The sequence below is a fragment of the Gymnoscopelus microlampas genome, assembly GCF_963454915.1.
Source record: "Gymnoscopelus microlampas genome assembly, chromosome: 21".
Taxonomy (NCBI): Eukaryota; Metazoa; Chordata; class Actinopteri; order Myctophiformes; family Myctophidae; genus Gymnoscopelus; species Gymnoscopelus microlampas.
Genome location: NC_139958.1, coordinates 25,320,396 through 25,347,792, shown reverse-complemented (window position 1 = coordinate 25,347,792; position 27,397 = coordinate 25,320,396). Strand labels below are relative to the sequence as shown.

Here is a 27,397-nt window from a genome sequence, read left to right as displayed (position 1 = left end):
TTGCGTTTGGACAATCAGTCGCTAAAGACTCAGAAAGTAGTCTCAAAACATTAAAAAGAAGCGATTCATGCATTTAATTCAGTGGTTCTCAAACTGTTTCATGTCAAGGACCCCCACAATTATATGTATTTGGCCACGGACCCCATCTCAAAATATTTTGTTCCAGGGACCCCCAGAAGCAAATATTTGGGTTAAAAATGTACAAATATATATATATATTTTTTTTCAAAGATTTGCCAACATTTTCGCAAAAGTAGCCTATTCAATAATGGTTAAAGTGGTTAAAATGATTTGTGACGCTATATTAGCTTATTTAGCTGGGGACCCTCTGGTACCCCGCCAAGGACCCCTGGGGGTCCCCGTACCCCACTTTGAGAACCAATGATTTAATTAGCCTCTGTGTCCCAGTAGTGATGCAAATGCTGCAGTTTGCACCTGCTTCGATTGCTGAAATAACTAATAACTATAACATGTTAATTTCTGATAGGCCTACTTTCGATTGAAGGACATCGAAAGGTTCTATAAAGTTATTTTTGTTTTTGCTTTTGTTTGGCTGTTGTTGTTGTTGTTGTTTGTTTGTTTTTGTTTTTGTTTGGTTGTTGTTGTTTTTTTTTTGGGGGGGGGGGGTATAGCACTACATTTGACATGTAGCCTAGTGCATTCTCAAAGTGGGGTCCGGGGACCCCCAGGGGTCCTTGGCGGGGTACCAGGGGGTCCCCCGCTAAATAAGTTAATATAGCGTCCCTATCATTTTAACCACTTTAACCATTATTGTATACTTTGGCTATTCAAAAATAGCAGATACGAGCTCATATAGCTCGGCACCGAGTGCTGTGCTATGATGAGCTTGTAGATCGGCTATTTTTGAAAAATCGTGAAAGTTTGCACAAATCTTTGAATATATCTAGGTATACATTTTTAAAGCCAACATTTGTAACTCAAATCTTTGTTTCTGGGGGTCACTGGAACAAAATATTTTGAGATGGGCGTCCGTGGCCAAATACATATCATTTTGGGGGTCCTTGACATAACAAAGTTTGAGAACCACTGTCCTAGTGTACCCCCTAAGTACACACACACACACACACACACACACACACACACACACACACACACACACACACACACACACTAAACGTAAAACATATAGGCAGCTATTATTAGCTATTATGCAATGTTGTTTGCATCACTTATTTAGGTTATTATGTTCTTTTAAATAAATGTGAAATGCACGCATACTATTTTACTGGCTATAGGCCTACTTAATTTGGTCTACTTCTGTCAAATTGTTAATTCTTGAAAGACGTATTTGGCTGCATGGGGGTAAAGTTAACCCCAACTGTGTGTCTGGATTTCTGGGGCCTATACAGTACACGATGGCTGAATGGTCATTGCATGTTAAACAAGATGCCATTAACTCGCTTTAACTGTGTCGAGGAGACTGCATAATAACACAGATGTATTAGCTAAACAAGACTTCCTCCCTTAAAAGTCCAAAGAGCTCGCACGATCCGAGGAATATCGCTATGTCTGCACCTGTAGTTTCCCCCATCGCGTGTCATCGAGAGATGAAGCAAGAAGAACGAACACCAGTAATAATCACACAGCTTTCCACACAGACACGATCAAAACATCCATGTCCTTTCTCTTTAAAATATACAAAATAAAAATGAAAAATGTAACAACTTGGACAGGGATGAGTTCGGAGTTGCTACATCTATAGCAGTTTGAGCTGTAAGGGTAGCGGATGAAATCGAGGAGGAGAGAAAAAAAAAGAGGAAAATCCGTTAGTTCCTGTGCGTCCTTGGCTCAATTCCCACGACGTGCGCCGTGGGCATGAATCTATCCTCCGTCCAAGAGCCTCCAGCTATAGATGACACAACGGATCAGAAGAGAAGAGGAGATAGTAGTATATGGCTTAACATGGTCGGTGTGTGGAAGAGCAGGTTGGTAATCGCGGTGCTGCTATAGGCTATTAGACTCCTCAGCAGCATATGAGTGGATGGAGGGGATCTGTGGCTGTCTAGCCTACAGCTCTCTGCCCTCCTGGCTTCTCTTCGGCTGCTCTAACAATAGCCTACCCTGGTAACCCTGCTACTCCTGCTACTCCTCCTGCTCCTCCGATGGACACAGAGAGAGAGAGAGAAAGAGGGAGAGAGAGAGAGAGAGAGAGAGAGAGAGAGAGAGAGAGAGAGAGAGAGAGAGAGAGAGAGAGAGTGGGGAAGGTCTTCGCTTGGTACTGAATTTGAATAACACCACGGGGTGATAAATGTCCATTGTGCTGCTGAAGTAATGAATCTCCGCTGTCCTCTGTGACACACACACACACACACACACACACACACACACACACACACACACACACACACACACACACACACACCACGCACGCACATGCACGCACGCACGCGCACGCGCACACACACACACACACACACACACACACACACACACACACACACACACACACACACACACACACACACACACACACACACAGGCCAGCAGCTGCGATCGAGGGACCAGCATCCCCTCTTAAAGACACAACAGCCCCATTTTCTACCCAAAAGAGATTACAATCCCAACACTGTTTACTCACTGCATGACGTTTGTGTTTCTCTTGCTTCCTCTCTTGTGTGAGCAAACACTAGTGCAACGCCGTAACCAGGCACTTGGACATAAAGCCTTCCTTCAATGCCATGTCCAACCATTTTTACAGAAACTCAGACATTATTTTAGCCTATACCAGGGGTCTTCAACGTTTTTCTGCCCAAGGACTCCCTAACTGAAAGAGAGATGAAGCAGGGACCCCCCCACTACAGGCTACTGTATAAAATTGTATTTTCATAGATTTCATAGACCAACACCAAACCTCTTTGCCGAAAATAGATGATCTACAAGCTCACAACTGGAGGCGTTGTGAGCTTGTAGATCTGCTATTTTTGACATAAGTTCTCAGAATAGGGGTAATAGGGTTCAAGTGGTTAATGTAAAAATAAATAAAAAATCTAATCACACAAAGATTTGGCGGTCCCCCTGTAGTAACTCTGGGGAACCCCAAGGGGTCCCGGACCCCCTATTGAAGACCCCTGGCCTATACGAAGCCGGAGCGCCAGAAGTGAAATTGGATGGTGCCCATGTATTAAACATGATTGGGAGGCCACCACCAGTTCAGTTTTTTAGTAAATTACACAATTATGAATTTCTATAAAAGTCAATGGCACTATACAGGACAATGAGGTCATAGATTATCTTAGTCACAATTCTTTTCCATTTGCTCATTGTGTTTATTAAGAATGCACATGTGAAAATAGGCTATAGGCTACTCCTACTAACCGGTCTGGGCTGCAGATCTCATCTTTGTATAAAAAAACGTTTATATTTTAGTAAAAAAAAATGCTTTTTATACATTTTTAAAAAATTACAAATTACACTAAAGATCCCCAGACCATTATATTTACCATTATATTTTAATTTAGTTATTTTTCAATGGTGAACTACTTTTAATCAATTATTGTAATCAATATAGCAATGATATGAGATTTAAAAAAACATTGTTTGGATTCAGTGGACATTTAGTCCAGTTTTTACCACATGGATTATGGATCTCTCTCTCTCTCTCTCTCTCTCTCTCTCTCTCTCTCTCTCTCTCTCTCTCTCTCTCTCTCTCTCTCTCTCTCTCTCTCTCTCTCTCTAATAAATCATCCCCAGCTGATCCCGCCCTGGGTGCAGGGGTCCTCCTGCTTAAAGCTGAATCCGTTTTTTCCCCTTTCATCCGTGTGAAGTAGTAGAGTTAACCTCTCCTGATCCGCAGGGCCAGAGCCCCTCTCAGGCTCAGCGCGCCATTCATTCATTCATTCATTCATTCATTCATTCATTCATTCATTCATTCATTCATGTGTTCTTCCAGCCAGTCATTCATTGCTCTTTTGAACGCTTTAAGCAAACCCTCTCTCCTGTCCTCTCCTCTCCTTCTCTGCATCGTCCTGTGTGAGGGTTTGTTTTCTCTCCCTATAATATAGACCTATATACCTGGGCATTCTCAAGCTATGACTCTCGGGGCTATGGTTATTATTAGCCTCGGCCTACAACGAGGCAACACAAAAGTATGTTGTTCATATGAACTGAGGTGCTTTTGAAGGCCCTATTGCCTTTTTTGTATTTATATTAAAGATGCTGTAGCCTATGTGATATTCTTTTGGTTTAAACAAAAGGTTTTTGTTGAAAAAACAACAACAAAAAAACATTGCTATAGAGTGTTTGTTCAACCATCTCTCCAGCTCTTTAATAAGCAGAAAACACATTTTCAGGCGGGTCACCAATTTCATTAAAATCAGGAAAGAGTACTCATAAAATTGTTACATTGTTCCAATTTAATATTATCTGCTCTTTTTTTGTTTTAGTTTTTTGTTTCACCAGCACTTTCACTTGTTTATCCTGTATCCTGTATGAGTTCTCTCTCCTGATTGGATGAAATTGGTATCCTGACCTTTACTAAAGCTGGAGAGACAGGGGGACCCCTGTTACTTAACAAACAATATAGCAATGATTACCATGGGAATATAGAGCTATTTCACACTTGTTTTATTAACAAAAACATATCACTTACTCCACAAATGTATATGAAGCATTTTAAGTGCAATGTGGAGAAGCATATAGTGTCAAAAAGGTCAGATGTATTGGCAAAATAATTCGACTTTGACATTTTAGGCCTCCATGTGGGCTGAGTTTGCCCACTCCGATCAACTCATCAGCCTGTGAGAAACACAATCATAATAGTGGATGTCAACTCTGACATTGTGAGCATAAAAAGGAAATTAAAAGCCTGGTTAATGCCAACACAGAAATAGCTCCATGCAGCATTGTCCAGTTGAAATAGTCCCTTTTTTTATCTCAGTGGGAGCAGTTAGCTTTCATGATTGCTATTAAGCTGTGGTAGGGGTGTGTGTGTGTGTGTGTGTGTGTGTGTGTGTGTGTGTGTGTGTGTGTGTGTGTGTGTGTGTGTGTGTGTGTGTGTGTGTGTGTGTGTGTGTGTGTGTGTGTGTGTGTGTGTGTGTGTACACAAACAGTAGGGGACCAGTGCACTCTAGCAGGGCCGCTGTGCTTTCCTCCATTCACAAATCAATGTTTAACCCGCTGGCTAAAAGGCCTGGCAGGGGAGAAGGAGGCCCGATCAGTGTGGTAGGCTATGAAACCGTCCCGTCGAGAGATGGAGAGGACAGAGGAGAGAGCGGACAAAGGGAACAGGGGAATTCCTTAAATAAACCTCCCCTGGTGCTTGATTTGAACCCCGTCGTAGGACAGTGTCGCATGCCAAAAACAGCCAATCTACAAGCTCTGCTATTTTTTTGCCATGAGACACCGTCGTACGAAGGTGTATAAATCATGCTTGTTGCCCCTCATGAAGGCATCTCCCTCCTGCTGCTAGGGCACAGCTATAGAGGATGTAGAGGAGATCAGAGGAATTTGAGAAGCATAAACATGGTGAGGACAGAGAGCAAACAGGGGACGTTTATTGGTAGGCTACTGCAACATATTTCTCAATTCACACTATAGTAACGAATGTGGGCAAAGGCGTGTTGCCCGTTTGACGCGGTGGGACTCCACCGTCACGTTTTTCAAGGCCGCCGCCCACTGGAACACGGAAGTGCTGTTCTCATTCCCAACCTGTAATAGGTTGACACTTATTATGGGATAGTTCACCCCCAAAATGACTTTTTTTCTATCGATTAGTCACCCCATGGAGACTTCAATTCATGGATATTTCTTTTGTTTTTGTCGCATTCCTTAGCCAATAATTTGATGTCCGGCAGCGGTTTTGGTAGGAGACACAAAGAGTCTCTGTCAGGAATGACTTCGAAGGACCCAAAAGCAGTACGACCAATGATCAAAGTTCAAAGGTTTTGAGGTTTATTAACCAAAGTTATGCAACCCATAAAATGGGGATGGCAAAACAGGAACAGAATATACAGATGGCTTTCAGCCTAAGTACAGCACTAACATCAAACGACGACCTAACAAGGAACTATATAAACAGGGGAATATATATAGACACAGGGTTAACTGGACACAGGTGAACACAAGACAAATCAACACAAGGATTGGCTGGGGCACAACAGGACACAGGTGTAGAATAATTCTAAATCAAGGGTAAGTGAGACAAGACAGGAAACAGCAAAAAAGGCAGACAGGAAACAATACTACAAAATAAGGTACACAACATCAGGACAAAAGGCAACAGAGTAACAACAATACAAATAGAACATGCAGTAAGCAGAACATACAATAAGCAGAATACAGAACATGCAGTATGCACTTTAGGCCTAACCGGCCTAAAGTGTCCACGCCCAAATAAGGGCATTCAAGGTCTAAATAATAAAGTCGGCCTAACCGGCCTAAAGTGTCCACGACCATATAAGGGCATTCAAGGTCTAAATAATAAGGTCAAAGTCCACAGTCTCCTTTGTGTCTCCTACCGGAACCACATCAAATTATTGGCTTAGGAATGCAACAAAAACTAAATAATGTCCATGAATTCAAGTCTCCATGGGGTGACTAATCGATAGAAAAAAGTTAAAAAAATATCCATTTAAAACAAGGCATGTGCATTATCAGAAGCGGACTTGAGCCCTGTGAGGCACCCCCGAGCGAGCCGCCAGACGAGCGAGTGGCCTCGCAGAGTGGTGCGAAGCCAATTTCTGCAGACTCAGTGCTGTTCGAGTTGCATGGAACCATAAGTCATCCCTCCTTGTCAACATGTGACTAGATAGGACCGTCCCACTGCGTCAACGTCTAACGCACGGTCCTGTCGCGTCTAATGGGTGCTGCATGGTCAAATCCTGTCCCAACGTGTCACCTGTTTGATGCAACAGGAGTGAACTACTGCAGTAGCATACTGTATCCTACAGTAGAAGACTAGCCAGACATCTTTCTAACCTGTGCCATATTCATACTAATTTCCCACGTTAATTTAGTAATTCCTAAAGGGGTGCAAAAACAATGCAGCAGGATTACAACAAGAAAGTAAAAACATAATTTGTGAGAAAAGGTTGGCAGTGAAAAGGATTGAAGCCACATTTTCACTGAATTACGATGCAAAACATGCAACCCATCGCTTGTAAATCAGTCGTTTTAATGAGCAACACCATCGTGTTCAGTGGTTACTATTTGGTTTTTAGGGTAGGCTACATGACACAGATTAAACTTTTTAGTGGCCAGCATTTCTGACAGTTATATTTTGTATGACTTAAATACATTCACTACAATACATAACAATACTAATAATATCATCCAGTGTTAACATGCATGCTGTCCAGCCATAGTTTAGCCATGTTCCGTCGACTGAAAAAGTTGCTTGTAGTTGTGGTTTTGAGGATGGAGGTATGGGAAGTGTGGAATTACAAAAAATGTTCTCATGCTGTTTCCATTTGTAGTTTGCTATTGAAGATCACCCATCAATAAAGAATGACAATTAAAAATCCATTGATTATACATTGTAATAATAATAAATAAATGCATCTTAGTTTCCCACCTAATTTCCTAAAAAGTCGACTTTTTAAGTATCATTTTCATAATGTATGGTTAATGTATGTAATTTGAATTGGTGGGGATCTGTGGTGAATGACGCATAGTAAGAGAGTCTTGGAGAATCACTAATGCTTAATTTGAACAATGGATTATTAATTAAGCATACGGTTGCAAAAGATCGCAAAAAAATGATTTCTCTCAAGTAAGCAGGGAATCCACAAACAGATCTGTTTTCAGAAGAGCATCGAGCTGTCCTGCAGCTCCCTTCTCACCTTTATTGCCCCAAACCCCCCCACCCACACACACAGTTACACACACACACACCCACACACACACCCACACACCCACACCCACACACACACACACACACACACACACACACACACACACACACACACACACACACACACACACACTTACAACCACACACGCATGCACGCCTACCTTCCCCCTCCAAGCATGCTTCTGCCTAAACAGCCCCCAGAATTCTTTGACAGTGGCTGCACTGTTGCTTGGCAACGAGGCGACGGACAGCGTCATCCACAGCAAGGCAGAGGAGATGAGAAGGAGTGGGAACACTACAGCAATCTCACATGACTTGGTACATATCGTCTGTGTGAAAACCTTGTATGTCCAAAACTGTTGCTTCTCAGCAAATGGAAAAAAAGAATAACCTGTGTTCCAATGGATCCAATGTAGTTATTAGGCCTTATTTAGTCACAAGCTCTTGTTAATACTTTACATTTTTTTCCAATATCCATGAAACCCAGAGACAGACTAAACCACTTTCACTGACAACATAGCAAAAATAGAAGATCGACAAGCTCCCAAAGCATCGCATCACGACTCGTTGTGACTCTTATAAGGGTCCATTTGCTGCCAGTGTACAGTCCCTGACTTATAGACCCAAAAGGGTCCATTGTCGATGTTGCTGTAGCCTACAGATAGAAACAAATGTATTCAACATACATTTCCATGAATAGCTACGCTGTGTGTCCCACGGAACAGGAAATAATAAATTAATTTACTAAGAACAAATTTGAGGTACTTTTAAGATTTATTTTTGGGCTTAATGCCTTTACTGTGATGGGACAGCAGGCTGACAGGAAACGGGGAGATATGGGGAGTGACATGCAGCAAAGGCTGTCGGGATCAGGACTTGAACCCGCGACACACTGTCAGGCTATACTGAGTCTAGGTGCCTGGACCGCTGCGCCAGTAATCCAGGCCAATTTGTCTTTACTTGAGTATTAAAATGTACCCCACCACATCTCAGATGTAAATATACAGTTATTTGAAAAATGTAGTTACAAGTTACTTTGTTGATTTAGATTATCATTGCAAAACATACATCAAACAATTAAGCCCTATTTCATAGTTAATCTATTTGAAATGTAGCCGATCTACAAGCTCACAACGTGGCGTGATGTGACCGGTGTGAGCTTGTAAGTTTGACAAATTTGCAAACATGTTAGTTACTTTTGTACTGTAAGTATATTCTGAACCTGGAACCAAGCCATCCAGGCTCCTGGTGAATCGTGAGCATACAAGATGTATAATATTTAAGAAGGCGCTCGGGTGGTGCAGTGGTAAAGTCCCTGCCTACCACCACGGGGGTTGTGGGTTCGATTCCACCGTGGTGCATCCGGCTTTGTCGGGCGTCTATACTACACAATTGATGATGATGATGATAAGGAAGAGGATGAGGTGGAGATCGATGATGAGATGGATGATACTGATCAGTGAAATTGTGTTTTGATTACTTAAGAAAGTTACATTATGCCTAAACATGAGCCAGAAATGTGATATTTGTGTGTTTTTCACCAATAAAGAATGGTTACCATGTCAGTGACCTTTCCATTAGATTCCTTGTGTTCAAATTATGAAAAAGTGGGTTTATTTGTCTTAACTAATCTTAACTAGACACCAAGGGTCAGTGGTGTGTTCCACCGTGTTACGTTATGTAGTGTGACCTGCAGAGCATTTTCGTAGCCAAGCGTAGCCCTCTACTAACCATTTCATCCTTTGAAAACGGGCTAGTGTAGCTCCACGACCATGTGCATGTCGTGCAGGGAATAATTATCGTATCCCTCCAAAAAAAAATAGAACACACCACTGATAAGGGTTTATAAATAACATGTGGCAAAAAAGAATACACCTTAAGTATTTACTACAAGGAGAAATATAGATGTGATTTGAACATTTTCTGTTAGTTTCTGTCCTGAAATAGAGTCAAGACGTGCTTGAATATGAATAATAACCACTTGAATGAATTCCTTGGGTCAAAATTATATATATAAATGTGTTCATTTGTTTCTGTATGTTGTTTATAAGAGTTATGGTATTTTCTATATCTCCATCTTATGGTTCGGGTTGGGGATAGGTGGAGGAAAGGGTTAAAATTACCTGGGCAACAAGAAGAAATCTTAACTAGACACCATAAAGGGTCCTAAAAAAACAGGTTACAAAAACACGTCATTCGGGTGCACTGCTGGGGGAGCCTCTCCCCTGCCCTACTATCCATATCCGCTCTAGACCCAGACTGGATCCGGATCAGCAACCTGCAAAGCGACTTGATCCCAGTCTAAGGCTTAAGTGGTTAAGTTCCAGAGCGATAATCTTTGAGTCTCAATTCCGTTGTTCATATACTGTTGGGTATATCATCAGGGATCTAAAACACAAGTAGGCTTACCATCATTAATAATAGCATAATAGAATATATGGTCATTGGTCACAATCACAAAAAAAATCTTTCTGTTGAGATTTATGGTTTTTAATTGGCATTTTCATTTTAACGTATATACGTAACCATGGAAGTACAGGTATTTAAAAAGTGATCTGTTCTCTTCCATGTTCTTAATACTTTATTTGAATCAAGTCGCAGTGCCTCTCAAATTACCTCATGTAGTATTTAGCAAGGGTGTCAATCCCCTCATGCTGACCAGTGGTGTACCTTAGAGACTGGAACTGAAGGACACGGGTCATTTTTTTTACTGAAGCAATTCAGTTAAAGTGCTTGGGTCAAACAGCAGTATTGGCCACTTGGGGTAAAAAATGCCAAGCCTACTGGCCCAGCGGTCAATTTATCCATACTGCTGCTGGCTCCTAAACATCCCTCCTTCATAATGCTCACTGTGTCCTGAACTAGGCTTTACATGTAATGGGATTACAGTTGGCTCCATGAAAAACTGATGACCATGATTGGTTAGTTGCTGTATCGAAATCCAGTAAACAAATTCTAAATAAGTTTGATTAAATAACACTTTTCCTGTTGAACTTGGACATATTAATAAGGGGAGTATGCCATTTTGATGGAAACGTCATTGGCAAACATGGTTGTTGACAGAACCGTGGATATGTATGACAATAGAAATCAATATTAAATTTGATTGCCAGTTCTATACATTTTAAGGTAAATTAACTTTCGGGTAATCAAGAGTAATTACATTTGATTACTCTTCAGAAAGCTGTCATGGCAAATAATGTAGGACTGATACTGGATAATGTATCATCTTTTATAATGAATTTATGCAGTGCTTTGAGTAGAGTCTTAATAACCGTTTTAGTAAATATGTGTCACTCACTCCCCTGAAAAGACCGGTTGCATTGTTTCAACCATGTCCCTTGCGTGCACAGACAAACACTATAATAAGAGGCAACGGTAGGAATGGAAAGAATAAAAAAATGTAACATCTCTCCTTAGAAAAGTAAAGCACTGGTTCTCAAACAGGACCCTTGTGTTTGGGCACGGACCCCCTTTTGAAAAGATTGTGTGCCAGGGACCCCCACAAGATAAGACTTGTAAAGATTTCTCTCTTTAAAAAGGGGATATGCAGTGATCTACATTAAACTGTTCCTCATTTTGCTGGGGACCCACTGGAACCCCCTTCATGACCCTTAGGGGTCCCCAGACCCCACTTTGAGAACCACTGAAGGAAAGGAAAGGAAAGGAAATGAAAGGAAAGGAAAGGAAAGGAAAGGAAAGGAAAGGAAAGGAAAGGAAAGGAAAGGTGGTGAGAATACAGGAAAGGAAACGAAATGAATGGAAAAGAGAGGAAAGGAAACGAGATTACAGGACAGGAAAGAAAGGGAAAGGAGAGGCAAGCCTGCTCTTGTTGCTGACTAAGAAGGTCTATTCCATGGGTGGGACACTGAGTGACGGGTATTGACCCGGCCAGCAAAGAGACGTCTCTGTGGGAACGCTGCTATTGATTATTGCCACGGCAATAAAGGTTCCGGAAGCTTCTCAGAGTGTCATGATTCTTTGCTCCTTGCCAGGCTATATGCCCAGCACATGCACACATACAGTACATGCTATACTGACGGTGAACAGAAAATACATCAACGCGTATCGTGTTACCACCGTGGTGCATCCGGCTGTGTCGAGTGTCTACAACACAAACACATTTGGCGTGTTGCCACTCAGCACTGCACACCGATGGGCATGTATGGGACATACAGTAATGGCCGGGACACACAGATAGAGATTGTGTAGATTAATATGTAGATAGAATAGAAGTTACTTTGACAGTATGCTTTCGTATTTTATCTTGATACAATTCTTTTTGGGATATTTTTATTTTGTAACACAATGCATGTTTTTTTTTTGTGTTGCCTTTTACCCCTTTTTCTCCCCAATTTAGTCATAATGCCAATTGATTCCTCCCCACACACATTTTAATATTTCTATACATTTTTTCAAATGTTTTCTTTGACAGTACACATTCATCCTACATAAACCCCTTCCCACCCGCTACACAATCCCACCCGGTTACACAAATCTACACAAACCACATACAACACTCACAGTGCTCAGGGGTAAAAATAAAGGAGAGAAAGAAAAAAAGAAAGAAACACATAAAAAGTGTTGTCACTGCTGGTGTATCCTACTGACTCACCTACCAGTGAGGAGCCCCCAACGGGAGGACGTAGAGCCTTCATCCTACTCCTCCCGCCAAACACTCCCTGCTGACAGGTGCCACCTCCTCAGCCCTATAGGATTACATGCAGTGACAAGCAACACCACCATGCAACAAAGTGTTAATTAGGCTACATTTCTTATTCTTCTTACACTTTCTTTAGTTGAACATCTGGTATTTTTGGCAAGGGCGTTGTTGTACGATGTAGTATGAATCAGGCTAACTTTACAGCGTTCTGAGGAGGCTTCCTCTCTCAGGACGAGATGTGGACAGTTCCTTGTTCCACGAAGAATGAATGAATGTCCCTGTTGCAACATTTATACAGAGAGCCCCACAATAATGGTGTAAAGAGGAGCAATCATATCCCTGCTTCACGTTTTTTACACAGAACCCATGTGTGCCTTCTTAACCACTTAAACCCTCTCTAGACTTAGTAAACTGAGCCTGAGTTGGCTCTGTACATTAACTGTCTATACACAAACTGGTAAATCGGCTATTTTTGGCTAATGTTTCTCCAGAATATGGATGCTGGTGTACAAGTGTTTAAATGGGTCACATCTCCGGTGGTGTGACATAACACAACAGTGTCAATGTCTAGTATTAAGATGACAACAGTTGTCAGTAGATTCTGATACATTTACAACTACAGTATAGCCTATGCATTCATTTCACAAAATACCAACATAAAATGGACTGATGACATAGAGTAGCATAGTGTATAGTCACAGAAGCTATTGAAGCAGTTTCCTTCACAGAGTGACATAAAGGCTGTTTTATCAAATAAGTAGAGCATGCTATTTACAATGCTATGCCTGTTATTGCTATTATTGCTGTTGTGCATCTTTGCATTTCTTTCTCCCTATCTCTCCCTCTCACTCTCTCAAGCCAACTGGTCAAGGCAGATGGCTGCTCACCTAGGTTCTGCTCGAGGTTTCTTCCCATTAAATGGGACTTTTCCCTCGCCACCATTGCCAAGAGCTTGCTCAAGAGGGAATTGTTGGGTTTCTCTAAATTAAAGTGTATGGTCTTGACCTAATCTAACATATTGAAATTGACTAATGCTAAAGTTGGGTAACCCACTCAGTTGTTGTCCAAAAAAAATGTCTAAAGTTATAAAATTCACTTCATAATGGAATATGCTGGGGGGAACATTAGCTGAGAATAGCAGATATACAAGCTCACAACGATGTATGCCTATGTGTGAGGGGCAACACTTGAGGTGTCATGAATGGGTGAGATCCTTTTGACCCTCAACCCCTGACCTGTCCAGAATGGGTCCTCGACTCTGCACACACACGCGCACACACAAGCACGCACGCGCGCACACACACACACACACACACACACACACACACACACACACACACACACACACACACACACACACACACACACACACACACACACACACACACACACACACACACACACACACGTGTTTGGTGTGACTGAGTCACTTGGTGAAATTTAGAGAACCATGCAACTAAGCATAACCAAATTCTCGCTTCAAAACAAAGAAAGACCAAGAGCGCAACAGAGACGATTGTAAACACACTGTCCACTGTCGTCACACACATGCATGTCAAAACCCTCCACCGCACTGCGTAGGCATTAGCTGTGTCGTAGTCAGGGTCACACATGATCAGATGACAATGACCAACACAATGGATTAGCTATGAAAGAGCCGAGGTAGAGATTAGGGGTGAATTGATGGCAGTTGGCCGGCTGGGATTCTTGGGTCTATGTCAATGAGCAAAATAAAGAGCTGAAATGAACACATAACCGGATACCAAGCAGAGAGAATCCTCTTAAAGATTACACCCATAACATGTTACGCCTATGGAACTGTATGGACAGCAGAAATGGAGAGAAGCGTAAGAATGGACAGTTTGCTATAGTATCCAATTATCAATATTTCTATTCTATCAAATGGATATACATGAATTGATGTTGATGATTTGTGGTTGATGTGATGTCACATCCCTTTCCACAGCCATTCATTAATTCTTCATTTTGCAGTGTGTGTGTGTGTGTGTGTGTGTGTGTGTGTGTGTGTGTGTGTGTGTGTGTGTGCGTGTATATGATATGTATATATATGTATGATAGCCGCCAGACCGTACCATCGCCCCCTTCACGGTGGGGGTAGACAAGAGCGAGGAAAATGTGATGATACAGTTTGTACCATTTGACTAGTGATGGTGGGAGGCAGCGATGGGAGATGGATAGGAGTCTGTGAACCTTGTGTGTGTCTGGGAGTGGGTGATGCATTTAAGGCTTTTTTTTTTTTTTTTTATCAAATCAGTGCTTGTAGATTATGTTTTATATTTTTTTGTTGCTCATTGACTTTAAGAAAACATTTTTTTTACTGCACATGCTCAGTAAGGTATGAAATAAGTAAACACACATATGCAGTTCATGCACAATGTAGCCTACCAGTACACAGGCCCTCAATGATATGCGTAGTAATAGTAGCGCATAAAGGTGCATGTTCAATGGGATTCTCAGACTAATTACATACGTAGTAGACGTCCCTGTCTGTCTGCATGTTAGACAGAGGATCAATACCCAACATGTGGGCCGTGGCCCTAATGGTGCGCTGTGGGGATATTGCAAGTGGGCCCAAAACTAATGAGCAAAAAACACTACAGTTTTAAAGATAATAAAACATGATATAAAGATGTTCATGGTTCATTGGTCATAGAAATAAACCCACCCATCTGACCACTTAACATGGCAGCCGTGTTAAGTGAGTCCATGTGAACCACTGACATAGAGAAATACTTACAGCACCGTCAAGTTTTGCACGTGAACTTCTACCTCCCAGTGGAATGAACAGGAACAGAAAGTGAATGAGGAAACAGGATGCTTAGGACTACACAGCTGGATGGCTGATCAGGGCTTGATGAGGGGTTGCCACCCCCTACTGGTAGATAACACAAACAGCATGCAAATGTCTGTTTTAGGGTTTTAAGTATCTTCATGAGGTGTGTTGGAAAAAGTACTCAAATGTTTTACTTAAGTAAAAGTATCAATACTGCAATGTAGAAGTACTCTGTTACAAGTAAAACTCTGGAATTCAAAATTTACTTGAATAAAAGTACAGAAGTATTGGTATCAAAATGTTTGAAAATAGCAGATATTCAAGCTCACAACGCGTTGTAGATCGGCTATTTTCAAATAGCCTCGCTATAAAATAGGGCTAAAGTGGTCAATGTATGTTTTATAATGTAATCATTTATATCTGCAAAGTAACTAGTAACTAAAGTGTTCAAATAATTGTTTTTAACTTTTTTTTAAAAATAACTTTACACCACTGCTGTTGGATAGATATTTACCAATACACAGCAGCTCATTTATATACGTATAGTTTGTGTTATGGAGGTGGATGTGTGTATCCTGAACAGACAGTGGACTGAGACATGTGACTCCTGAGCAAGCATAGCAGGGGTCATCACCATGCCGGCCTGTGGTAGACATTTTCGTCAAGATTTATTTTTGCCACGGACACACAAAAGGAGCTCCCTCTCCAGTGAACTCATAATGTGCCATAATGTCTATGCTGATGTGCTACACTTTTTTAAACTATAGTATATCTTCATTTCTTCATTAATTAAAGCATTAATCAAATCAGTCCCACCTATTCTGATGAAAACCTGGACACTCATAAGTCAGCCACTGTATACAGACCAGTGTTAATTTTGTTGACTAAGACTAAAAGACTAAAAGACTAAAATTTGTATATTTAGTCGACTAAGACTAGACTAAGACTAAACAATTTCAAAAGACTGAAATAGGACTAAAACTAAATGGTGTTGTTCATAGGACTAAGACTAAATCAGAATTTACTGTCAAAATTAACACTGATACAGACATCAACGCAGCATGGCCCATTGGCCCAAGTCTATTCTATATTTGGGATTTCAATAATTAGGTCTTATTAGTGCAGTCAACAAAATAAGAACAATGTAATGATAAAACAAAATCATACATTTTTCATTAAAGATTTGCCATGGATATGGACAACTCTCACCATGGACACATTGTCCTACGGACACATTGATGAACCCTGCTCCCAAGTCTTTACTGTAGATTTAGCTCGATCCTATTCTGCTTCTCAGTTGTTTGCAGTTAGAAGTATTATGCAGAGGTACATTTTTTTGTATACAACAGTATATACGTCTGATGACAAAAATCCAGCTCATTGGCACAAGCAATTTTTTATTGTAAAAGGGAAAAAAAGAATTACTATGTACAGTACATAAAAAAACATGGGCTCAGTCACAAATCTTTTTTTTTTCCTTTTTCTTTTCAGAGTTCTTTCCACAAGTCCAGTTATATACACAACAGGATAATCTACATATTATCATAACATTCCTGTACAGCATCCGAAAGAATACAAATAAAAACACATTACAACCATAAATCATTGTTATCATCATCATAATTATCATCACTGTTGTTAATATTGATCCTAAACCAGTAGGTATCCTCTCGGTCTGAAAACACTGAAAATGTGTTTTGTGTAAGTATACGGTTAACAGCAATTAATGATTTTTTTTTTGCTGACTGAAGTGAAGGGCCTAAGTGGAAAGTTATCACGTGTATTCCAGGTTTATAAATACTTGTCTGTTATCAGTTTACAGCTGACAAATTGTTTTCAATGATATATAGTATCATTTAATTGTTTGACTCTGCATTAGCTGTTTAGATCAGTGGCGAAGAAAGAAAGAGAGAATAAAAAGAGGTAGAGAGGAGGAAACAAAGAGCCAAACATCTCTTGAGACAGTGGTCCTCAAACCATTTAATTTCAAGGACCCCCAGCTTGGTATGCATTAGGCCACGGGCCCCCATGACTCTTGAGACTGTCAGACTTGTACACTCTCATCTGTAGGCCTACACTCTCGCAGAACAGACCTGTAAGGGTCCATTTGGCTTCTAACTATCCGTATTATAGCTGGGGACTCCCCTGGAACCCAGTCAAGGACCCCTGGGGGTCCCCGGACCCCACTTTGAGAACCACTGCTCTAACATCTTCTAAACGGGTGTCTGTTCTGGATGGGGTCTCAGCCCTTCTTCCTGATTGGCTGAAATGATTGCATAGATCCGAGAGTGGACTCTAGTGCCCTCTCAGGCCTACGTACACAAATCGTTGCTGTCGGGCAGTAACCTCTCATCTCCATTTCTTTGACTTTTTATGTTTTTTTCTTCGTAAATGGATGCCCTACTTTCGTCATACGACAGTGTCACACAAAAGTAGCATTCTAAAAGTAGCCGATCTACAAGCTCAAAACACGTCGCATCGAGATGCGTTCTGAGTGTATAGATCGATTTTTGGAATTTGAATCCTGAAAAGTAACAGTTTTGGACATGTGAGGTTTCCACCCGACGAAATCCTCAGTATTCATTCTTACATTTTTAACCCTCAGCGCCAGTGGTGCCAAATGAACCCTGAGGATCTTCCTGTGTAGCTACTATACATACAGTACAGTACAGCATTGCATTAACACACAACAATCATCATCGTTAAATGCCGCAGAATATCAATGATTACCGTTGACTCAATCATTCTTGCTCTACGTCTGCTGACACACACGTTCAATGCATACAACCAAAGGTTTACTCTAGCTGTGACATATTTGGGAAAAGCCTTTTCCTTCAGATATTTCTCAAATCCTACAAGAGAATTCACTGAATTGAATTATGTTCATTGAATAATCTTTTTTTTTTTAAACCATAAATTAGTTTGTATTATGTTTTCTTCTAAATAAACTAATGGTGTTAAAGCAATAGTTCACTTTAATGTAACTAATAATTATGATTTACCCATAGCTTGTAACATGCATTAGTATCAAATGGGTTTTGAATAAATAAATGGCTGACCGGGGTTTCACATTGAAGTAATAAATTCTCTTCCAACAGACAGGCAATCCTGGTTTTAACATTAAATCATGAACCACAGCTAAGCAATTTATTATTTATTATTTTTCAATAAACAATTTTGGCACTTGCAACTGGTGTCAAGTGATTCATGTGAAAGACAACAATATTGTAGGTGAAAAGTGAAATATTGCTTCAACTAAATTCAAGCAGAACATAATCCGTCAATCAGTGGTTCTCAAACTTATTTTTAATTTCAAGGACCCCCATGAATCTGAGATTGTACAAGTGGAACATTTGCTTCCATTTGTACGATCTCAGAGTTCGAGACCTGTAGGGTCTATTCGGAGGGTCCCCAGACCCCACTTTGAGAACCACTGCCATATATGTTCAAAAGTGCCACTGTGTCTCCTTTTACACAGTTTACACGGTAAAAATCCAGAATGTTCATTTAACACAGAGTATAAAATTAAGGGTATTTTTTTTACACAGTTAACCACTTAAACCCTAATTCATTGACCAGGGTCCCAGATCTAGTTTTCTCCCCCCTCTACATCAAATCACTTCTCTGAAAAAAACGAAACAAAAATAGACGATCTACAAGCTGACAACGCACCACGAGCTTGTAGATGCACTCTTTTCGCAGAATGTTTGCGTATTTTCACCAGTTGTTCACCTATTAGGACATGAATAGGGACAGTAGGTGTCATGTGGTCAAATGAACACACTGGATTTGACTGTGTTAGGAGCTGAGATTCGGAAGCTACATTTGATCAGCAACAGTTCCATATCAAATGAGTTGATCAGTCTACAACAAATATCAGCTGGTTAATCCTACTGGTTAATAACTCACAAGCCCTCACTGTAGTTGTTGCATTATATCTGGGCTTTGTATTATCTTTTTTTTATTTGCATTAAATGCATGCCTGATACATTTCTAATGTCATTTAATGGCATTTCCTGATACATTTTTAATGAGTTTTTGTATGAACGCGATTTGCTTATGGAATGGACACGGACAGCTTTTTAATTTGCCCAGAGAGGTTCAGATGCCGTTATGGGAAATGCTGTCCCTGGTGGTTATCTGACTTTGGGGCTAAACCAGGTTGGAACTCTCCAGGATAACCTTTTCATGGTTTGAATTAGTAACATTAATAACACAGTGATCCTCTTTGAGCAATGACAAAATAAATACAAATAAAATAATATGAAATAAAATCACATACAAAGAAATGTAGGAATGTAAACACAGACGTGTGCGTGTGTAACGCTCAGGGTTCGAAACCTGGAAAGCCAACATCTTAACCACTAGCCCAGTGGTTTTCAACCAGTGGTCAGGGGATGTGTTAACATAGTGCCACAATCATTTTTAATCACTTAGCTTATAAGTGGTTAAAATTGTGTGGTTATATCTGCTATTCAAAAATAGCAGATACACAAGCTCATAGTGCGGCACCGAGTGCCGCACTATGAGCTTGTAGATCTGCTATTTTTGAAACATCTTTTAAATGTGTGCATATCTTGAATATATATCATTTTTAAAGCGAACATTTTTAACTCAAATCTTTGCTTCTGCAACATCTTCAGGTGGGGGTCCACTGCCAAATGTATATCAATTTAGGGGTCCTTGGCCGAAAAAGGTTGAAAACCACTGCACTAGCCTAAAGGGGAATTCCCCCTACGTGGCTGGAGGAAGATATTAGGCTTTTGGTCATCAGGCAGAGGCGCTAAGCCACTACTGCTACACGTGCACACATGAACATCTTTATATGAGCTATATGTTTTATATCATGGTATATCATTGTCCTTTTCTTTTACAGAGAAACAATGTGTCATAACCATCATTTAAAACAAATGTGTGTGTGTTTTTATGTACTGTGGCAAAGCTCCGTTTGGGCTTTGGTCACAACACAGTCTGTAAAGCCTGAGTCACACTTGGGTTTTTTTCACATCATGTCGCGCACCGACAGTAGCCGATGTACAAGCTCACAATGTGTCGCGCTGCGATGTGTTGTGAGCTTGTAGATCGGCTATTTTCGGCGCAACTAATCATTTATCAGGCTGAGGGAGCAGAGGAGGCTCCGCCTGGCTTCTTTTCCTGCAGTCACTGTAATCTTTCAGCACAAGTGGTCAGGAAGTCGACAGGAAGAGGAAGACAAGACAAGGAACTCTTTGTGCCTCATTAGGATTCCACAGTGAGTGTAGAGCCTGATTTATAATTCAGCGACAAAGTGCTGTGTGATATGTCACTTGAAAAAATGCCATCAACTGGAAAAAGCGACGGTTTCTTCAGTTGAAATTTCATCATGACACTGTGTCACCGAAGAATAAATCAGGCTTAACACATGATGAAAGTGAGTCTCCCCACACACACACGCACACACACAAACACACAAGATGCAAAGCCAGTGTGGTGACCTTAGATGTTAGGTGTTTTAGTGAGAGCGGGCATCGGGGCAGGTGCTATAGTTCACTGTGACGAACAGGTGGCTCAAGCTTGTGCGATAGGGCAGTGAGGACTTTATTAAACTTCTCGTAGCGCTCCGTCTGGCTGCCCTCAGAGCCACGGCTGCCCCACAAGAGACGCATCTGGAACTCGGTCTGGAAGATCTCAAGCACCTCCGCTCTCTCCTGGAATCCTGGGGGAGAGGAGAGGAGAGGAGAGGAGAGGAGCGGAGCGGAGAGGAGAGGAGAGGAGAGGAGAGGAGAGGAGAGGAGAGGAGAGGAGAGGAGAGGAGGAGAGGAGAGGGAGAGGAGAGCACAGAAAAGAAAAAAAGAAGAAAATAATGTATTTCTTTATTAAATGTATGTTTTGATTTGTATGGTGTTCGAGTACCTAGAAAAGTGCTCTATAATCTTGATGTATTATTATTATTAAAAAGGGGCGGTGGTCAACCCATTAGTATTTAGAAACTAGATGCTGTTCTGTTCACATTTAAACCCATTTGGTTCTTAAATCTTTTACCTTTTCACAAATACTTATTGACAAATATATTAGATAAATATCTGCAACTGGATTTGGAATTGTTGATAAAGGCTTAGGTTAACTGGAGGCTGATCAATAAGTGATCAATGGCGAGGCTGATCAATAACAAGATATAGTTGAAAACACTAGTGTGATGTGATAGTTATTGGCACACTGTTCAATGCAGTGGTAATGGCCTCGGACTGGAAGCCAATGGTCAAGTGTTGAGGATCAATGCTGTGAACATACAACCAAGACCATGTACACATGCGCACACAGTTGTTTAGGCACTGATGTGGATAGAACCTTGGGTTGTATAGCTAACTGGCCATGATATGAGTCCAAATATTGTTGATGATCATTATCTCTTGCTTCTGTGCTCTGGAGTGATTCCATTGAATGGCAAAACCAAAATCAAATTTTTAAAAGTTCAGCTATTCTCTCTATCACTATTAATGCTGTAACAGTCCAATCCAGACATGTCCCAATTTGACAATGGGGTCAATTAAAATATGTCATGCTTGAATTATTAAGCTATTGCCTTTTGGTGTTACCTGACCTGACTGCCAAGAGACTAATTAAAGCTACCATCTACGTTTCCCTCCTGTACCCTGTGTGTGTTGTTACTTTAGGCCTATGCTAAAATCAGCCTGATCGCCAGAGAATTAGTATACATTGCACGGATTTGTGCACGTCATTCCGTGCATAGTCGCCTAGAAACCCCCAAATTCCGTGCATATGTACGGGGAGTCCCACGGTGGGCGTAACCAGTCGCAACCCGGAAAAACCAGGAAGTAGAGCAGTCCCCACAACAAAATTTACGATTCTGTGCCTATCGGTACGTAACTCAAACGGCGCTGAGTAGGCTCAAGGGAATGTCGCAATGTTCAGGACGGCAACTCGCTCGCTTTAGCTCGCTTGGTGGTCCTTCACACGGCGACAATTCCCTTGAGACTGCACGCCTCCGAAATGGTTTAGTCACAATGGGGGAGATGCGAGGCGGCTATGCACAGAATTTGTGGTTTTCCAGTAGTCTATGCACGGATTTTGAGAAACGTTGAAAAACGTTCAATGAGAACGTTTCCTCTGGCGATCGGGTTGGCTAAAATAAACTTTTCCAAGAAGCAAGGCCCACTACAGAGTAATCCACAGAGCTGTTCTGCAAAACTGCAATTGTTTTATACACATATATACTGATGGCATATAGTAGACATGACATTGGGCTGGTCACGATGGACAAAATAAAATATCATGATATTTTGACCAAATACCTCTATCGATATTTTGACAATAATATTGGATTGCAACGATAACATCACATTTCTTTGAAAATGTCCCCCCAAATGTTCTAAAAGCAGCAAAGATAGCACATCTACAAGCTCACAAGGCGTTGTGATGCGACACCTTGTGAGCTTGTACAGTAGATCTTCTATTTTCGCTATTCTTCGAATCGTCGTACGACAAAGTAAACAGTAAGGTTTAAGAGGTTTGTTAAATCAGAGTAATGGAGAAATGCTCCCTTTTCTCCTCTTACCCTGTAGTTTGGTCTCGGCATTGGCGGTGTAGATCCCTCCGTGGTGTGCGATGGTACGAGCGGCCTCCAGGTGGTTCATGACCACGTCGACGCCTGCCTCCACGCTGTCCCACGGCTCCAGGCTGTCCCCTAACGCCACCCCTCGCTCCAGTAAGGAGAGGACGGGGACAACGTGGGGGAAGGCGGTGCTGGACAAGACAGAGCTCTCTGCAGGCACACAGAAACAAAGCGTTATAGCGACACATGCATGCACGCACCTAATAAAACATTGGTGGAAAAAAGTACTCATATTTTTAAGTAAAAGTATCAATGGTGCAATGTGGAAATACGCTGTTACAAGTAAAAGTCCGGAATTCAAAATGTACGTGAGTAAAAGTTATTATTGAGTTATAAAAAAAATATTGGTATCAAAATGTACTTAAAGTACCAAAAGTAGAAAGTACTCCTCATGCAGAATGTCCCGTTTCACATGTTTTAAATGTATGAATTCACATACACAGACTATGATCTCACCCTTGCCATCATTCATGTTCTTCATGAAAGGTTTGAGCTTCTTCTCATAAAGGATAGCTCCCTCCGTGTGCCTCTGACGTAACGTCACCCATGTCTGCTCCAGGCGAGAGATCTGAAAGGGGTTGGTGGTTTCAGGGAAACTATTAGATTACACAGTCAAAATAGCCCTCATGAAAAACTACATAAACACATCAATTATGTGTAAGCCATATATAATGATGCCACACACACGCAAACCATAATCTAAAAATAACCCTTTTAAAATAAAAGAAACCTGAGTGGGTGTGGAGCTGAGGTGTCATTTCAGAAACAAATTTGCTGCTGGCAAAAAAAGTGGCAAAAATAGCTCATCTACGACCTCTCCAACGCATCACATCGTGTTGTAAGCTTGTAGATCTGCTATTTTCACTATTTATGTATTTTTTGGGGGAAATGTTTGCGTATGACATGCCCAAAAATAGGGACACCAGGTTGAAAGTGGCCGATGAATATATGGTTGCAGACATGAAAACAAATGTCTATGCACTCAGTGCCAATCTAAAATCAGATGAATATGCAAAAGGTCAAGAAAATATGCCTAAAATTACTGCATTTTAAGGTTAAATGCAAATTCTAGTAAATTGGCAATTGCCATCGTCCGCTGGGACCCCAAATAAGGCCCCTGGTGTGGAGACATTAAACGTGTCATATATCTGCCATACCTGGGGCAGTTCCAGGGCTCTCATCACGGCGGCAAAGCCAAACAGGTTGGCCAGGTTGCTCTTCAGCTCAGCGGCCAGCTGGATGGTCTTATGGAGCAGAGCTGCTCTCTCCTCTGTGCTGCCTGTACAGCCCAGCAGGTCCACTGCCATCATGATGGACATGGTGTAGAACCTGCATGGGGGAAGAAGACAAAGGTCTTATATTGGACTTTACCCACTTAACCATTAAGACCTTCTACAAAATGGCTACTAAATCCTGACAGTTTTTTGGAAAAAAAAACAATGCTGCCATATCAGTGGTTCTCAAACTTTTTCATGTCAAGGACCACCCAAAATGATATGTATTTGGTAATCTAAAATGACACAGATGTGTTCCCGGTCTTAATGGGTTAAACTCTATATCGTCGGGTTGAAATCTTGTATGTCCAAAACCGTGCCTTTCTTTATTATATATTATATATTATATATTATATATTATATATTATATATTATATATTATATATTATATATTATATATTATATATTATATATTATATTCATTTTATTGATATTGTCTAGGAGTTGCCTGACTCTTGTCGATAATGGACATGGTATTTGTAGGGTATTTTAATTATTGTAGTTGTCTAGCCCTGAAAAAGGATGAGGCCGCACAGCTCTTAGCCTTGGTGTGTGTGTGTGTGTGTGTGTGCGTGCGTGCGTGCGTGCGTGCGTGCGTGCGTGCGTGTGTGTGTGTGCGCGTGTGTGCGCACGAGTGTGTGCGTGTGTGTGTGCGCGCGTACCTCTCTAACAGATCAAGTCTCAGTTGGTGTCCATGTGGAAGTGTCAGCAACTCCAACCCTGAGGATACTCCCATCATCCTTTGCATCTCCGTCGTCACGCCCAGAATCCTAGCAACCTGCCCAATGCATCAAAAAGGTCAAAACAGTGTGTGTGTGTGTGTGTGTGTGTGTGTGTGTGTGTGTGTGTGTGTGTGTGTGTGTGTGTGCGTGTGTGTGTGTGTGCGTGTGTGCATGTGTGTGTGTGTGTGTGTGTGTGTGTGCGTGTGCGCGTACCGTGCAGTCCACCATCGTGATGTGTTTCGCCACCGTTCTTGCATCGACCTCAGCCAGTAACTCTTTGACTCTCTTCAGCACAGACATCTCCAAAGGCTTGTTCTCAGCAGGCATCAGGCTGGATTCGTACCTACACAAGGACAATATGTTTGAATTAGAAACTATGTGCATGTTAACTGACCTGTCCATGTTCACTGACCTGTCCATACCATGTAGTTGGTGTGTGGGGGGCTCTATTGTACCTTCCTAAATGTTAGTCTTTCATTGTCAACGTACGTATAACTCGGTATGCTTTATTGCTTTGAATTAGTAATTATCACATAATACATGTGGTTGTGGTCGGGCAGAAACTCATACCTCCGTATTTAATATTTGGTTAATATTTGGTACACCTATTTAGGTACAGTACTTGGTTTAATTTTGTTCATATCGCCTATGTGTGTGTGTGTGTGTGTGTGTGTGTGTGCCCGCCCCCAATACCTCGATGGTTTGAAGGAAGAGGCCATCTCCACCTGTGGAGCGCTGAACGGCCCGTCCCCTCCTTCCTCCCTCGCTCCGTCTTCCCTCCCTTCCTCCACCCGCAGTCGCTCCACGTAGCTCTTGGCGGGGGGTTTGGGAGGGCCGGCGGCGGCGGAGCACGGTCTGAGGTCACAGTAGCTCCCCGCCGTTTCGGAGGCATGCGATTGGTAGCTGGCGTGATGGGCGGGCGAGGCGTGCGCCGAGTGGGACGTGGGGTGCACGGGGTGCTCCGGGGGGTTGTTGTTGGCCGAGGGGCTGAGCTGAGGGTCACTGGACCGCCGCATCACCGGAGAGGGCGGGACGACGGCCAGCACACGCCCACCCGACTGGGTTCTGTGTCTGGTGACTGGTGAGCGAGAGAGAGAGAGGTGAGGGGTGAGGAATTACAAGCAGTTTCTAGTTTCTTCCTTGTTTTGAAAGGAAAATGTTCCCTAATCTCTCATACCATCAGAGGAGGGATGTGTGTCGTGTACAGTGGTTCTCAAAACATTTTCGCGTCAAGGACCCCCTAATTGATACGTATTAAGTCACGGCCCCCCTTTGAAAAGGTTTGGTGCCAGGGACCCCCATAAGAGAAGATGTGTCAACATCTTTTTAACCCATTAACAAGTGTGTGTGTGTGTGTGTGTGTGCACATTAGGGGTGTGCCGATACACTAATTTAATGAAACGATACGATACGATATTTGGCTCACAACTTCGATACGATTTCGATACGATACGATACGCACTTTTTTTATTATGAAAATATATGGAGGAGAAAAAAATAAAATGCAAACAAATAATTCTGTTTTTGCATTATTCAGACATGCAAACTTGTAGCTTTTCAGCTACAATAGCCGTTTTGAATCCAAATAGTATGACACCTGACCCGAAAAAAAAAACATGTTGTCACTCTTTTCACTTCGGGGCCGTTTGCATGCCTGATTATTATGATTGTAAAAAAAATAAATAAAAAAATAAAAATAAAAATAATAAAAAAAAAAACGATATTTGTTTTTCCCAAAACGATACATATCGTCGCGAAAACGTATCGCGATATATCGCGGGACGATATATCGGCACACCCCTAGTGCACATTCATGACTGTGTCTGCATGGGGCAATACTCACTGGCACTGTATGCCGGAGACAGCGGGGTTTCCCCGACGGGCGATAAGGGGCAGCGGTACTCCTGGATCTGATCCATACTCATGGCACAGTTCCTCATTGCATCTTTATGATGGTGGATGGTTGATGGGCTGCAAACACAGCATTTTCAATACATTAATTATGTGACTACCGTAAAGGGAGTGAAGGGATGGAACTTTACAAGGAGGTGGTGCGGTTCGGGGTTATGCGTTTATTTGGTCTCAGATGACAGCAGCCAAACGGCTACGAATGTAAACGCTAAGCAATTACTTAATAGTGGGAGGTGAAAGGAGGAGCTTCAAGGAGTGCATTCCACAGTAAATGAAGCAGACTGGTTTACAATAAAAAACCTGGGAGGCTGGATTTTATTGACACAGGACCTGCTTAATGCTAATATTAATTCAATATTTAATAGAGCAGAGGGATAGTGGCAAGGGCTGGGCGATATGGAAAACGAATCAAATATTTTCAACCAAATAACTCGATATCGATACTGTGACGATATTATCGTATTTCGACAATATTATATATTTTTTCATAATCGAGTCATTAAAATCAGGAAAAGACAACACTTATACAACATAACGTATCAAAATCTCAGACGATATCTAGTCTCATATCACGATAACGATATCTTAACGATATATTGCCCAGCCCTAAC

The 27,397-nt window shown here is 41.6% G+C and overlaps 1 protein-coding gene across 1 annotated transcript in view; it reads right to left on the bottom strand.

Annotated features, from left to right (window-relative positions):
- Window positions 1–19,841: 19,841 nt before the first annotated feature.
- sh2d3ca (SH2 domain containing 3Ca) overlaps window positions 19,842–27,397 on the bottom strand; it is a 70,821-nt gene continuing 63,265 nt past the window's right edge. The window contains 8 exon segments of the mRNA XM_084046888.1: window positions 19,842–20,962; window positions 22,823–23,029; window positions 23,336–23,447; window positions 24,037–24,208; window positions 24,816–24,931; window positions 25,089–25,218; window positions 25,569–25,953; window positions 26,719–26,846. Of these exon segments, the coding sequence (XP_083903014.1) occupies window positions 20,787–20,962; window positions 22,823–23,029; window positions 23,336–23,447; window positions 24,037–24,208; window positions 24,816–24,931; window positions 25,089–25,218; window positions 25,569–25,953; window positions 26,719–26,846 (1,426 nt within the window). The 3' untranslated portion in view covers window positions 19,842–20,786.